General features: G+C 32.1%; 1 protein-coding gene across 16 annotated transcripts in view; it reads right to left on the bottom strand.

Moving 5' to 3' along the window:
• The window catches only part of LOC143258534 (SH3 domain-containing kinase-binding protein 1-like), a 68,492-nt gene that overhangs the window by 24,790 nt on the left and 27,076 nt on the right, over nt 1-16,626 (bottom strand). For 9 of the 16 annotated variants that reach the window (XR_013032343.1, XR_013032344.1, XR_013032345.1 and 6 more), the window contains 4 exons: nt 11,935-12,056; nt 9,690-9,756; nt 7,191-7,235; nt 1,418-1,605 (listed from right to left, as the gene is read on the bottom strand). Coding sequence is in view for 10 of the 16 variants with exons in the window: in XM_076517650.1 (XP_076373765.1) it covers nt 1,418-1,605; nt 7,191-7,235; nt 9,690-9,756; nt 11,935-12,056 (422 nt within the window). In the remaining 6 variants the exon portion in view is untranslated. The remainder of the gene's footprint in view (nt 1-1,417; nt 1,606-7,190; nt 7,236-9,689; nt 9,757-11,934; nt 12,057-16,626) is intronic. The other 7 variants (XR_013032346.1, XR_013032342.1, XM_076517648.1 and 4 more) reach the window with 1 other exon arrangement.

The raw sequence follows: 16,626 nt of genomic DNA, 5'->3' as shown, positions 1-16,626 counted from the left end.
AGTGTGTCACTCTCCTATTGATGAAGGGCTTTGTTACACGTTTATGACATTAAGTGGAAGTGCAATTCATGTTAAGCAACATGAAATGAGATGAAAATTGCCTCAAGGCTTGTGGCAGATGTGAGGAAGATTGTTTGTTTGTTTTTGAATTTCGCACAAAGCTACTCAAGGGCTATCTGCGCTAGCCATCCCTAATTTAGCAGTGTAAGACTAGAAGGAAGGCAGCAAGTCATCACCATCCACCTCCAACTGTTGGGTTACTCTTTTACCAATGAATAATGGGATTGACCATCACATTATAACGCCCCCACGGCTGAAAGGGCGAGGATGTTTGGCGTGATGGAGATTCAAACCTACGACCCTCAGATTACAAGTCAAATGCCTTATCCAACCCACCCGGCCATGCTGGGCCTCGAGGAAGATAACAGTCTGTATTTCCATGTGTAACACCTTGGAGTAATTAAACATGTAAACACATTTTAACTTATTTAATCTAATTCTATGTAATAATTCTAGATAGAAACGTTTACATTTGCACAATCACATTTTTAGTTTTCAGCTCTCTTCATTATACAGGGTGTTCGGAAAGTCACTGTGCAGTTATATATTTATTAACAGACATGTTTCAATATAGAATAAAGGAGATAAATATGAATGACAATTATAAACAATGTTGAAAGTGACCCTCGTTGGCATGAATACAGGCCTGGATCCTTATTTTGTTTCTAAACACTGCTATCAGTTGCTGGGTTGAAATAGACTGAATAAAATATGATTACAAAACTGCACAGCAACTTTCTGAACACCCTGTACTACATATGATTTAACTATTGAAAATACTTATCAAAAGTGATGAGTAATAAGCAAAGAGATATGGACAAAATGTATTTACTAGTTTACATGCTAATCATTCCACGGGCTTGCTTTAACATATTTCATGGTGTTACTGACAGTTGTGTATACATCAACAGTAAACAGCTTACTTGAATTTGATTTACCATATCACTATTTTACAAAGATACTTCTTGTTTGAATGAGACTTAAAAAACTAATGTTACATGTTTAATTAATATAATCATTTCAGTATCTGACTATGTAATTCATTGTTTATATATTTGTATAACAAGTACAAGCATTAATTTTAAACATACTATAATTATTCCAATTACAAAATTTAAGTTTCTCTAGATACTTCCCTTTAATTTTTCTGAAAAATCTAAATGTTTTCTATTATTACTCTTTTATACCATCCTGCTTAATTATTAAATTTATTTTTTATTTTTGTTATACTACTGATAAGAGTTAAACGTGAAATTTGGTTTTAATTGAACTCATTTTCTTAACTAGAGAGTGAGAGTGTTCTTCATAAATCTTTTGTAGTAATAAAAAGGTTATTTTAAAGAAAAGATTGCCTAACCTCATCTACTCTTATAATTTCCACAAAGTTGTCTGGAAAGACTCCAATTTTTCCATTCAGTTCTCCTTTCCACCATCCTTTATCTTCCAAATCCTTTGTTACAATGGTGATGATATCATTTTCATTTATTGTTAGTTCATCTTCATTCTGGGCCTCATAGGAAAATAGAACTCGAACAATTTCTTTAACTAAATGAATTAAACGGATGAAGAACAGAAGGGAAAAAATATTCAAGACCGTCATTAATTTTTAATACCCGTAACTGCACTTCACAAATATTATATTTTTAGAATTTTAAAAAATTAATTTTTGTTGTTAATTCTCATTTATAAAAGAACCACAATGAACGAGTTTTTAAAAAAGTAAGATAAACTAATAAAGTAAAATAAAACAGTAATAGTCAAATAAATGCAGTATTCTAATTATTTTTTTTTTTAGGTTAATGCAATTCACTTAAAAATTCTATGTTATTCACTTGTTTCTCCATTATATGCTGTTAAAAGGTTTAATGTTTATCAATTCACCAATAACATGACAATTACAAAATATAATACTGTTGAAATTCTGTTTGTCATAAAAGAAACCTTTATTTTCTGAAACCATAGTTCATACAATGAGAGGAATACAAGAGTTTAAATTTACTGTGATTTTCTCATTTACTCAAACCCCCTAATTTTGTTCCAGTGTGTAAAAAAAACATTAAATGACAAACTTTATCCATTTTGGAACATATTTAGAGGTTGCTCAAAGATGAAGTTTTAGACTGTAGTAGCCTGGTACCATATATACTATGTCATATGAAATATATTTGTGTATTATAAATGATCTATTTAAATTATATTACTATTTTATTGTATGTACAATAGTATGACTACCTGATTTTGGTGTGGTTAATCACTTAAGTTGTTCTTATTTCCTATTTGTGGTTAAAGAAGTGTTTTCTACAATCCTGTGTAATTTAAAGAACATTTTTACCCTTTTTCTTTCTTTATTATGTTGGCATTATACTTCTCAATAAGGGCCACACCCCTTTCAGCATTGTCATTTATCACATTCAACTGCTAAACTGTCTCTGGTATCTCCCCTCTATTCCTCTCCGAGCTCCCACATAATTCAAGGACATAATTCAGAAATTCAGATGGAAGTTTGAGGCACCTTAAGATGTCTGTTGCATTTTTTGTAAATAAATATTCAAAGCATATATCCTCATACTTCCCGATATTCAGAGGGATGCACTTTGGAGGTTCAACCATCCCCTCGATTTCACTTAGTGTCTTACCTTTGCTTCTTTTGTCTCTGTGGATAAAGCTAAATTAAATAATGCTAAACCACTAAGATCTTTAGGGTATGTAATGCTTTAGCCATCCACTGTGCATGATGTAGTGCTCCAGTGCTATTAGGAACACTCCACAAAGAGGGATGCCATGAAGAAAAGTGATGGCTAGTTTAAACTCTTGATAATAATCTCTGACCTGAAATTGTCATGTAGCAAATTCAATGACAATGCCCTTGACTTACTATGTGGCTTCTGCTACTTCATTATAGTCAGCTAGAGTTTTATAAGTGGACTGGTCCATATATTCCCAATATCCCTATAATCAACTAAAAATTGCAATGTCTAGACCAAAGGAAAGCCTCATACACTCTTTGAAAACACTCGTCAGAACAAGTTCTGAGATATGATACAGAATATTCCAAAAATGAAAAATAATAGCATGGATTATTTATATATGATATATTCTCAAACATGCTGAATAATGTGGAATACCCTGAACTGTTCCAGATTACGTTGTTGTATTCTAAAATAATATGCCAGAACATTCCATAATTATTTTGAATGTTCCAAAACATTCAGAATATATAGATATAATGCAAACTACAATATTAAACTTTAACATGCTTAATTGAGCAACTCCTAAATGTCATTTAATATTGATAAAATTTGGTGTGAAATGATTATTTATATATTGAAACAAAATGATAAAAGTAAAAGTGTTATAAATCAAAAGTTCAAAACTAAGACTGCCATGATATATAGAATATGATGATCCTTAGTTTAATAGTGTATACAGACACACAAAAGAATGAAAGGATATTTTTTTAAAGACATACAAAAACTTTCCTACATAAAAACACATGACAGTCATTCCATCAAGTCTGTAACAAAGTAGATAAAAGTTTAACAAAAATAAATCACTTCTCTAAATCAAAAAAGAAGTATTCCTTGTGAATCTGGTTTAAAAGACATATTTGAAAAGTTGTATTTTGAAAAGATGTTAATCAGTTGAGAACATAAAAGTGATTCTTCTCTTTTAAAAACTGAAAAATAAAGACCCATCAACAAAGTGTATACTAGTCAATTACAAACAGCATAAGTGAAAATGTTCAGGGATTAAAGGATAAACTAAGTCTGTAGAATACATGAATTTATATAGAAAATCTCAGCACTCTAATTTTTCTCAAACAATGAATGCAAAGGCTAGAACAACAATATATGATGGTGATGCCTAATGTTATTTTAAAATATTTCCATTCAAAAGAATTCTGATCTCCTTTCCCAAATTAGCTCACAAAAAGTTTCTTGTCATTTGCTAGTTGGTATTAAAGTGTTAAGAAAATAATTCTCATTTCATTAAGTTGTACTATTCTTTTTCTAAACCTTTCTTTTTTCTCATCAACAGGTTTTGTGTCTTATGGAATTACCTGTACCAGTAAACTTTTTTTTTTGCACTTTCTTCATAGAATATTAATTATTTGTTATTACTGAAATAACATTCATAATTATCTCTTATGAAGTCTCATTTATCTTCCACTTTGTTTTTAATTCCACTTGATCTGATAAAGTTGTCACATTATGAAAGAATTCCATCCATTGTATTTAACATTTCCATTTGAAGCCTTGATAACTCTTTCAACATCCAACACCGTTTTTCTAAATGATATAATTTAAATTTTAAATGTTTAAGTGTTCAAAATCAATAAATTAAATGTTACCTTCACCATTTACATTTTTTTCTCTTCACAGGTGTATGGATACACACACACACACACAAATAGTTCTAATACTTCTAGTTACATTAAGTGTCACTAAGCAATTGAATTAGCACTATAAAACAATAATAATCTTAATATAAAACAATTATTATAGTTTAATTAAGTAATTAATTGCTATCAAACTAATCAGCTATCATAGAAGATCAAATAATAGAATGGAGCTTAGTGCTTACCCCCACAATGTCTACAAGCTAGTTCTGGGAAGGCAGTTATCCTTAAAATTATAATATAACCTTAAAGTAGAAATGAAACCAGCCCTAAATTTCTACAATGTAAAAATTCCTACTCTTTGTCCTTTTATTGAGACAAAAAATGATAAACAGAATTGAATTTAAATCTGCTACTTTTATTTAAGGAAAGTTTATTTGCAGAACTTCAATACACATAACTTGTCCAGTCATTATGGATTTTAAAAATGTACAGCAAGATATACTATTATGTAAAATGGATAATGCAATTTATTTATCAGCTTTTGGTATATGTAGTCTTAATTATGTCAGACAAACAATCAATCCTCTACATGTCAGGATAAACCTACATCAATCTCAAAGTAACAAGGGTTTTCCTCATTCAGTTTGAATTGACCACTTGAAAAAACATTCATTTAATGTCAAAATTATTATCTAGGAGAAAAATATAATGTATATCTATTAACAAAAAGTGAAGAATACTTTGTCTATTTTTTTATCCGTAAGAGTTAAATGCAGAAATTTCGAAATAAAAATGTTGAATATACAGGTTAAAATATATGTATTATACATTTGTAACAAATAAAATAGAGGTAAAGGTAAAAATGAAAAACAGAAAAGATTAATTCTGAAATTTTCTGTACAAATTTAGATTTTGTTCTTGACAGTTCTGCTAGTCTGTTAAAATGAATGATAAAACAATTATTTGCATTAAGCAATATAAAATTTAGATATTTGTCAAAGTATATATTAAATTTACATTTTAAACATTTGTATTAAAGATTTAATTAACTTTAGGTTAAATGGAATCAAATACCAAAGAATGATTCAGTAAAGAAGAAAGGAAAAATCTTATATAGTAATAGATTTTAAACATAAAACATATGATGACTGTTTAGTGTAAAGCATTACTATTTATTTTCTGACTTAATATTTAATGATTGTTTAGATTTTCATAACAAGAGAATTAAAAGTTAATCATTTTAAAAGTAATAGCTATGACAAGTTAGTTGCATAACTTATTGCCAATAAGTCCACAGACACCTGCTATAGAAAAACCCTCAACCCACAAACTTAAAACTGTAATGGTGGCAAAAACAGTTTAGAGATTAAAATTGCACTCTATAATAATGTAAACAGATTTTGATAGATGTATAAAGGTGAACATCTTGGGTTAAAGACAGTGAACTAAGAGAATTTAAAAAAAACAAAACAAAAAAAAAAAAACGAGATAGAGAAAAGCTAAAATAACCAGAAGAATCTACTTGATCAACAATGAATGTGGAAACCTTCTGTACCATTGGTTCAATGAGTTTTTCATAGGTGGTTTTGGATAAGTAAGAAGGATTTCCTTTTCCAGTATTTCCATATTTTGAAATGTGCCCAACTAAAAATGGATCAAACTGATTTATGAGCTCAAGCAGCCATAAACAATTTTTCATCTGTTCCTTGAAAAGCCAGGCCACATTCAGCTAACATACAAATAACAGCTGTTACATGCCCCAAGACATGTTCCCAGTAATTGCACTCTTCTTTAATTTGTTTTTCCAACTCTTGTCGCAAGCCCAAACATTGTCTTGTATTTTGCCAGTCATTGAACTTTACCTTTCAACAAAATAAAGTGCAAAGAAAATTTAGGGGCAAAAAGTTGACAAATAAAGCAGTAAACTGACCCTGTTGATGATGAATACGTGTGTGTGTTTTCTTATAGCAAAGCCACCTCGGGCTATCTGCTGAGCCAACCGAGGGGAATCGAACCCCTGATTTTAGCGTTGTAAATCCGGAGACATACCGCTGTACTAGCGGGGGGCAATGATGAATACAATAGCCACTCTCTCTTGTATTGCTCACCATTGTCTTTTACCCCAAATAACACTGGATCTTTTGCTTTCCTTTCTTCATCTTTTGTAGACTGATGCATTTTACCATAGTCCAGTAGATTTTCATTTTCAGCAATTATTTCAACTTCAGACTGTCAAACAACCTGCATCAACTAGATATATCAAGAGAATTTACAGGCAAAGTGAGATCCGTTGTGAGACTTGTGCCAGTTGAACCAGTCTGTGATGCCTCAACATCACCATGATGTTCTGACCTTGAAGTGGACAAAGTGGTACTTGGAGGTGTGGAGCTTAATTCAACTTCAATCTTGTCAGAGTCAGATGCAATACAAGTGACTTCTGGTGGCAGAGATGCGTTTTGGTTTGGAAGATCACGTTGTATAAGTTGAGTGAAAAAAGTAGTCAGCTGAATCCAAAGACTTTTGTTGGTTCTTTTTTGTCAGTTTTATCCTTTCTGCACCACTTAATTGAACACATTTCATCTTGCAGTGTGAAAAATATAGAAACAAACAAAAGAATATGGATCATATATAGTTATAATGATTAGAAAATCACTGAAATTCATAGATAAAAATGTTGGAAAGACAGTCAAACACACTAAACTCTAGATCTACACATTTAGACACAGAATGTCAAAGAATTATCCTAGGACCTAGGCCCAATAGCACGTAAACATGAATTCATAAATACCTTTATTGACTTGCTGTATTCTGAGTGGTTGAAAACCATTCGAGACTGACTCAATCCATTTCAGGAGAATTAGTTTTCAGTCATTGCAAAAGTTTCATTAAGGTTGTTTGAAGCCAAAATAAAGCTCAGAAAAGTTTTAGTGAGAAACACACTTATAAAAATATTACAAAACACATATGAATAATGCAATACTAATGCAAATAAAACTAAAACAAACAAGACAATAACCCACATTTTTAATGTACGAAAACAGAAGCCAAAAAACATAAAACTAGCCACATCTCTGTACATATCTGTCACCATTTCATTTGATTTATGTTTTTGTGGTATTATACTCTTATTTTTCTGTAGATGTGACTGAATAAAGCAGTAAAAGGTAAAACAAAATAGTTTCACTGCCTATAATTTCTTATAAATAGCCACAACAGAAGGAATGGTTGAGAAAAATATTTCATCTTCAAGGTCAGACATCATAACATACGATCATCTTTTATCTGAAGTTTTATCAACATTTTGTACTGTTCTTTACAGTAATCTTTTGCAAATCAATGACTTATTACCTCAGATACATAGTTTAATAGTTTCTCGAAACTTTAGTTACTCACTGAGCCAAATAAAACGTTTTTTTAACAATGCAGAGTAAAGTCAAACACAGCAGATAAGGATAATTACAAAAAATATGCTAAAGTTAATTGTGGCAGTGAAAGAGTTAAGGGCATGATAGCTACGGGAAAAACTCTGTGATGCCCTCTCCCCTTGGTGCCTTAAGCATGTGCTTATTTTGCTTAATAGTTAATCCAGGGGTGGTTTTACGGCAATGCTTTTTTTTTTTTTTTATGTACATCATCACATGAAATGTTATGCACATTAAATAAAATTCCATTTCCTTTGGGTGTACAAAACTGAGTATTCTAGTCTGTCCTGACAAGTATGCAACTGTAACTTTCTTTCACTCTTGATATAAAAATCCACAGCAAGTCCTTACTGTTACAAGAAACATTACTCAAAAAATTTTGGTTTTTTTCTTATAAATGTGTGGGAAGTGAATTTGATATTGCTACATGCAATATTACATGTTAAGTTTATTTTCATCCTCCAAAGTACACTTTTATTACTAATCTTCTTACCTACCAGAAGAAGAGATGATACAAAAAAAAAGTTCTACAGTAAAGAAAAACTGGAAAGTTAGTAAAATTTGTGAAAGCTTTTTAGGCAAAATTAAGGTTTTAAAAGTAAAATATAGAGAAAGTTGATCTATCTGAGACATGGTGGAGGGTTAAGAAAAAAAGAAAGGCTTTACCAAAATACAATATTGTAAAGTTTCTAGTGGAGAAGAGCTTGAGTACTTATAAGAAACTGAAGGAAAAATGTTCTATCATGATAGCCATTGCAAGGCAAGTCTAGAAGATAAAAACCTTTCAGATACATTAGAAGGAAAAAGAAAGATAGTGGTTGGTAAAGGAGCAAGGATACACTTGAGAAGAGATTTATGGTTTGGAAAGAAAATAGTTCTAGTAGGATACGAGGTGTTTCAGGTAAGACTGAAGGTTGAGGAATATGAAAGAAAAACCTTCTGACACAATCTCGAAAAAAGCACTAACATTTAACTACCTTTCTTATAATTTAATATTGCTTTTTAAATAGCTTTAAAAAACAAATACTTATCTTGCTTGACTTTTTGCTCTGCATGTTATATTTATTTAATGTATTTTATATCACAAAAGCTGAATCATGGCATTAACTTTATGCGTGTGCGTGCGTTTTCTTATATCAAAGCCACATCGGGCTATCTGCTCACCACACCAAGGGGAATCGAACCTCTAATTTTAGCGCTGTAAATCCATAGACATACCACTGTACTAACAGGGACCTAACTTTATGCAATCAACTTAAGTAATAAACATATACCGTATGATAGTTTCAGTGCCTGTTGAAAGATTTTTCTTCCACTGTAGATGCAAGAAAGTTTGGGTTTAATTTTTTATATGTGCATGAGCTTACCCAGTCTTTTTAATTGATGTACCCTATTTTTGTGGTCTTGTGTAATTTTTCAATACTATGGATAAAAAAAATCAAAGTACTCCTTTGTCTATCTTAACTTATTATGGTGAAAACAGTATAGTTAAATGAAAAGTGTCATCTATTTCAATAAAGTCAAAAAAGCAAAAAAAAAAAAAGTGTTCATAACACCACATATTTTAGAAGCAAAATTACAAATATATAATAAAATGTTTTCACTCAAAATATTATTAACAAATGGGTACTGAGAAACAAACAAACTTGCTTTACTGTATGTATAACTAAAACATAATGCCAATGTAAACTGATCAACAGGCAACAAAACAACACAGTCACATAAATCAATTTTCCTATGATGCAGATACTCAGAAAAGGAATTTTTGTGGTGCAGATAAAATAAATTTTTTTAACATTTTCACTATAATTTCAACAGGTTCTGAAATCAGAAACAAATTAATAATTTGTGTTAAGATTAATCACCTGGTTTTGGAGGTAGCCTTGGAGCATCTGGTTCTTTTGATGATTTTGGTATTTTTTGACAAGGGCTCTAAAAACATAAAACCAGAATTTTGATTTTACAATGGAAAAACTCAAAGAAGTAACTGTATGGATTAGCTTTTTATTTCAAAAGATATGTGAAATCTATGTTCAGTTATTATATGGTTTATACCTATGCTACAAAACATATCACTAAGCTTAATTTTTATTTACACATGTTAATTCTTTCTCCATTTTAAAGCTATTTCATGCATCATGTTTTTAACTCCCTTCTGTTACTTTCAGTGTCAAATATGTAACTCTCATTACAAGCTAGGTCAAATAAGCTGAGTTTGTGATCAAGTTGACCTTTGAGTTTTCCATATTAACTTACAGTATATTTTGTGTACTTCCATGAAATTTCACAAACTTTCAGTAAACATTAGAAAATGTTGTACAGACAAAAAAACAACAACAAAAGAAATACAATTTATTGTGAATACATGGAGTTAAAGTGTTGACTGTTCTGACAGCAAAGTGATTTTCATGTTAAAAGTAAAAATACTTTTCATCTGAAAATTGTCATATCATGTATATAATCTCAAAAACCTCATAAATAAATTTCAGTGTTTTTTTTCAGTAAAGTTTTATATCTTATTTGTTGTACTCTTTATCCTAACTCAAAATTGGTCAACTTGACCAATCTCACAACCACCATAAAAAATACAAATCAAATGTACATTATATCCTTTGTCTTTCCAGAATGATTTCAAATTGTAAGATGAAACTACATTTATTTATCCTAAATAGCTTGAAGCATGTAATGTTATAAATCTATTTCTACTTAAATTTTGTTTTATTGCCCTTTGAACTATGTATAAATAATAATCTCACTACAAAATTTGTAAATCACTACAAACAAATAACTCACATTACTCTATTGAATTATGTAATGCATGGGCAACTCATGAACTGCTTGTGATAATACTATATGAATTTTTTTTTTTTTTTATCATCACTATTACTACTTTACCTAATTCAACCAAAAAGGTTTCTAAATCATACATTTTATTTGCTTTTATAATAATAAATAAGGAATACACATGGAAAAAAAAATATATAGTACTTACCTGGGTCTTCTTTTTGTTTTTATTGTCAACGGTCAATAAAACTCAATTCTACTTTCTTATACACTAATGATATTACTGCACTGAGTAATTTTTTTTATTTAATTAAGTAGTGCACTAAGAACAAAGTAATAACATATAAAAAGCAGACTATCATAACTATCATAATTTTTCTGTTTTTTTTAACTGTGTGATAAGAGCCATTAAAAATTGAGCTAAGTTAGTCAATAGCTTTCTAGTGAGAATAAAGTTTGAACTGTAAGTAACACAAAACTTCCCTGTACAGAAAATAATATAGTACAATATATCATTTGATAGATTAAAATTTTGGCTTTCTATTGGTTATAAGTAATATAGTATTAAATATCAGAGAGAACTACTGGCAATTTCTGAAAGACAAGATGTGGCAGATGAGCATGGCAAGAAAGGTTTGATCTCCAGTTTATGACTATAACCAAAAGCCATTAAAGCTACAAAAATTATGCTCTGTATGAGCAATAATAATATTATAATGAGTAATTTATGTTAAATTATATACTTCTTGGGTGGTGTAAACAAATTAGAGAAGAGAGAAGACCGAAAGAGCAAAGTGTCACTGGGTGAATTCTGGGATCTTTTAAAAAATATTGCCTTATAAAATTAAGAACTTAAAACTTATATAACGTTAAAATTTGGGTTATTAGATATATTTTAATGCAAATATAATAAAATAGTTTAATTAAATTTTGAATGCAACTCAATAAAAACCTTTTTACATGCACTGACAGGTAAGAGATTAAAAAATGTCCAAATAACACAAACATCAAAAGAAACTGAGCTTTCACAAACTATTGCTCAACAATACACTATCAAAATCTATTTACTTTTGCATAAATTACTTCTTATTTTTGGTATATTTACCCTACAATTGTAATGGTGAGTTTATTATTAAAAGTAGAAAGATATAAAAACTATTCTTGAAAAGGGGGAAAATTTAAGCTGGTAAACTATGACTTGCTACACTGTTTTCTTCAAAAATTAAATATAAGAAGGATGGATTTTATGTTCTTAAATTTCAAATATTGTAAGACAATTATTAGAGTAAATACAAAAGTGCTGTTGATAGAGTAAAAACAACTCACTTTTCTGGCTGAATCTGTGGGTTTCAAGTTCACTAAACCATCTTTGAAAATATTTCCATACCCAATTCCTTGGATGAGTTTGGGTTTGATTTCTTGGTGAGGAGAATTTGGTAGGGAATTTCCTATAGAAACAAATTACCATTTACAGTACAAAGACAATTAGCTCCGAGGTGGATTGAAAGCTATCCATCAGAAATTAAAACAACTTCTATTATATATAATATGCTGTATTACAAGATATCCAAGACAAATCACAAGTTCCATATTTGTTCTGTATGTAACTAATGAATTAAATGTGAAAGATGAGTTATTAGATCTAAGTGCACTGAATGATACAACTTGAGGGTCTGACATAAAAGTACCTCTTGCTGTTGCAGTTCATAAAGCTGGTGTACCAACTGGCAATATTGTCAATGTAGCAACTGATGGAATTCAAGCTATATCAAGCACAAAAACTGGATTGATCACACTATATGATATATTGTAAACCATCACCATGAATAACAGGATAAAGGTTTGGAAAAAAGTGAAAAGACTAATTGTAACAATTAAAGCAAAACAAACCTAAAACAGTAATAAAATAAACAGATAAACTCCAATAATATATTACATTAGATTTTATAAGACAATTTTAATATAGCTGCCTGTTTAATATAAATTAATAGAGATACAAAATATTATGACTTCAGCTGCTAGAACACTTTCTTACATACAGATGGTAAAACTTGCATTGTTAGACTAAAATCCACATATTACAAACTTTGTTCTCCTGTTTGTCTGCTCAACGTTTCTATAAAAGTCAACATTCCATATGTTGGAGATTAAAAATGTGTATCACTCTACATGAATGAAAGAATATGACAAAAGCTAAAAGACCAGTTAACTAGTTCAAAACCAAGCAGAATCAGGAATATAACTTCCAATTCATGATAAGAGGAAATTAACACTGTCTTCATTAAGAATTCAGCAGAACATAAGTATATACTTTTCAAACCAATCTATGAAACATGGCACATGTGCCCCAATCCACAACCATCCATACGTCTATGAATATGGCATTTAAATGTGCCAGTGTGGCAGATTACATCAAACCAAGCCTAATCTGACTGGAACTTCACTGCACAACAACACCCTCAGATAGTGAAAAATTTCTGAAGTGTAACATGAGAAAGAGAACCTACACCTCAAACAGCAAGATACTCCAGATTGGACTACATCGAAGTGCATGTACACACAATAACCTCCAGGACCCACCACACAGCATTAAAGATCATAAGACAAAACTACTAACTTGAATTAGAATGAAGAATCAAGATCTGGTACCCACTGCATAGAGGTGGAATGTAGTTTCATGAAATGTATTAATATTGTTTTCAGGACAGGGCTAAACAGATCTTGGAGTGTAATGCCAAACTCTGGATCCAACTGCATGGAGGTTGATTGCCTCTAGAAAAGATATGCAACCTCACCCTCTGGAAAAAACTAAACAAAAGTCAGGTGCAAGATCAATTTCTAGGACTCATAACCTGGAGGTGGAACACATGGTTTGAGGATCAAACGACATCTATACCAGCATAAAACCACCTTACTCTCTTCTGAATTGAAGTGATCACATTCAGGAAGTCTCCGTTATATTCCATCGCAATGGCTCGGAACTGGAAAGTGGCAAGAACCCTTACACTCCACCAGAAGAACAAGGGGGCCAAAATGTAGTGAAAAGCCCATAGGAATTCCAACACCAGAGAGAGTGCAATAGGTGACCATGAAATCCTTTTACTAAAAAGCATACCATCCATGATTTATTCAATCAATGGGAAGGCAGGGATGAGCAACTATCCCCTTATGCTTTACCCATGCAAGTCCATAGGTTAGCATGGCCAGAATGGGCATATTTATGAATCAAATATAGTGAGGAAAAGCTACTAGCAATTTTGTGAAGCATCCCATGTGTTACTAACCATGAGTACACATCTTGGTTGTACAGTGTATATTTCAGAGATGCAAAGCATACCTGGACATGCTACACTTGCCACTGAACAAAAATCCCAAGTCTAAATTAGACATATCACTGGAAGAACAAAAGAAAAAAACAGAAAAAGCTAACTTATCCAGTAAGAAACCCACTGAAGTTTGAAGGATGGTGACAGGCAGAAGACAGTACCCCAGTGAGGAAAAAATGGTCACCTGATGAAAACAATGGGGAGATGAATATATGATGTTGTCCATGTGCCTGATTGAAAAACTTCCTCCGATAGACAATGTAGGTGAGATGCCGTGGAAAAAGTAAGATATTTGTTCTCATACAATAATACCTGGAACAGATTTTATAAAGAAGGAGATAGAGAGAAATATGGTAATTAATTCAGTTGATGAAAGCAGCTTGTAAAGGCAGAACAAGAAAGGCTGCCAGAGTATGAAAATGCAGGAACCACAAAAGAAGGTTTTGAGGGAACTGTAACAGGAAAGAGCACATATAGGAACTAGAAGTATTTCTGGATCAGACCAGAAATAAAGTATGGAAATGGATGGAATTGAAATTGGTAAGAAAAAAGATTATCTCTCATGAGCCGCTGCAGTTTTGGGTAAGAAAGAAAATTACAGATAAACAAAAATGTGTGCAAAATGATACAAAAGTACACATAATGTTGATGATGAATATATCAACACTGAGGATTTCCACAGACTAAAAGGAATAGGAAATAAGTTTTAAGAGATCGGTGAAATGTGGAACACAAGGACAAAGGATCAAACAGAGAAAGTGTAAAATAGTGAAGGATGTTACTGACACTCCAATCTGGAAGAACTGCCCAACAAGATGGTATGAATCCAAAAGAAATACAATAAAAGTGAGACAATAGGGGATGAAACACCTAACAGTACCGGGGGAAATGAAAGATGTTGGATAAGGCAATTCAATAACCAACTACGAAGGAGAAAGAAGCTCCATCAAACAGCTGGGAATAGCACTGACTGAAAGACCAATGGCAGAAGATGTTCATTGACACTGGCAACTTAAACGGAGGAAGGACAAACAGTCTGCTACAAGGGAAACAAAATGGTTATACAATCTGGATCTTCTTGTTAGGGACCTGATAAATGCCAAGTGTGAAGTTGGAGCATGGAAAGGGCAAGATGAAGTACTGATGGCTGAGGTTGACAGAGAAAGGATGGAGTAAAAGAAAGAGACAAAGTGGGGTGGGGATAGTTTGGAGCTGGATAAGGTGAGAAAACAAAGGTTGCACTAGCAATTAAGGAGCAGTCAGAAGGACCTGACATAAAGTGAAATGGATGACCAAAACCACCATGGGAAGAAGTCAGATGGGAGGATAGACATACATATCAATTGGTCCAATCCTGACTGAGAGCATCCACAGCCAAAACCTGAAGAGAACTAGAGACCAAAAGAGAAGGTAACTTGTTGAGGAAAGTGACAAAAGCATCCAGGTAAAAAGTACCCCAAAGACTGTATAACCACCTGAAAACACAAAAATTGAGAGATCACTCTATAGAATAAATCCAGTCAAACCTTGAAACAAAAGTTGAAAGCACCCAGAACATGACATGCAAAGGCAATTATCTGCACCATAATAGCCAAATAAACAAGTTTTTATGTTCAATCAAAGAGAAACAGGTGCCCTTTATTGACCAACATAGGCCACAACAGTGGAATTGTCTAAATGGATCATGATGAGCCAGTTTCTTGTTATAGGAATAAAATGATCTGAGGCATGTCATACTGCCAAGAAACTAAAAGATACTAATATGGCAAGATGTTTTGATCTTATACTATTGTCCAAAAACCTCTTGTTGATTATTCTATGCCCTCCCAACCACAGAAAGATGCATCTTGAACAAATGCAAATGTTGATGAGATGGAGGAAGAAGCACTCCTGTCATTGGGTTGTCTTTGTACATCCACCAATTCAGATAATCTGCATGAGAAGTAGGAAGGGTAATAAGGAAATTTAAGGAATTCCAAGCAAAATTGCCTTGGTCATACAGAGTCAAATGAAGAGAATGCATATGAGCCCAAACTTAAGTCCTAAAAAAGAGGTAGAACCCCACATGCAGAAAAAGTGGGATCAGAAAGGGTTTAGAGAAAGTTGGGCCAGACTGAGGTGGGTGTTAAAAAATACACCCAAGTGGAAAAGGTATTGGGTAGGCAAAATGAAAGACTTTCTCCAACTTGAGAATCCAACAAATAAATGCATGTGTGCAGAGAGGATTCCACTTCAGCAGAAGGTAACAGGAGCCAGTTGTCCATGTAGTGGTAGAAATGCAACTTTCAAGCATATGCAAGTTGGACAAAGGCTTTGACCACCCAATAAAATATACACTGTGCTGAAATAAACCTGAAAAGCAAGGTACAAAACAGATATATAACCCCATAGTAGACAAACTAAAGATAGCACCTGGATTGATGACAAGTAGGAATATGGAGGTAAGTATTACAGACATCTACCTTGGTCATCCACAGTCCTGGAGAAAGAGCCTGCCAGAGTGCAAGAAAAGACTCTAAGGTAAACCTTGAGAAATCCAGAATTTGGTTGAGGTAAAAAATATCAAATCAGTAGGTTTTCTTGGGGGCAAAAAAAGTCTGCATTGTAAACCTGGAGAAAGCTGGCTGACAGACTTCACAGGACTCTGTGATGTAAGAGTCTGTACAGCCTTGAATAAACAGTGACAGGTAAC

The sequence above is a fragment of the Tachypleus tridentatus genome, chromosome 8, assembly GCF_004210375.1.
Source record: "Tachypleus tridentatus isolate NWPU-2018 chromosome 8, ASM421037v1, whole genome shotgun sequence".
Lineage (NCBI taxonomy): Eukaryota > Metazoa > Arthropoda > Merostomata > Xiphosura > Limulidae > Tachypleus > Tachypleus tridentatus.
This window is presented reverse-complemented; position numbering and strand designations above follow the sequence as displayed.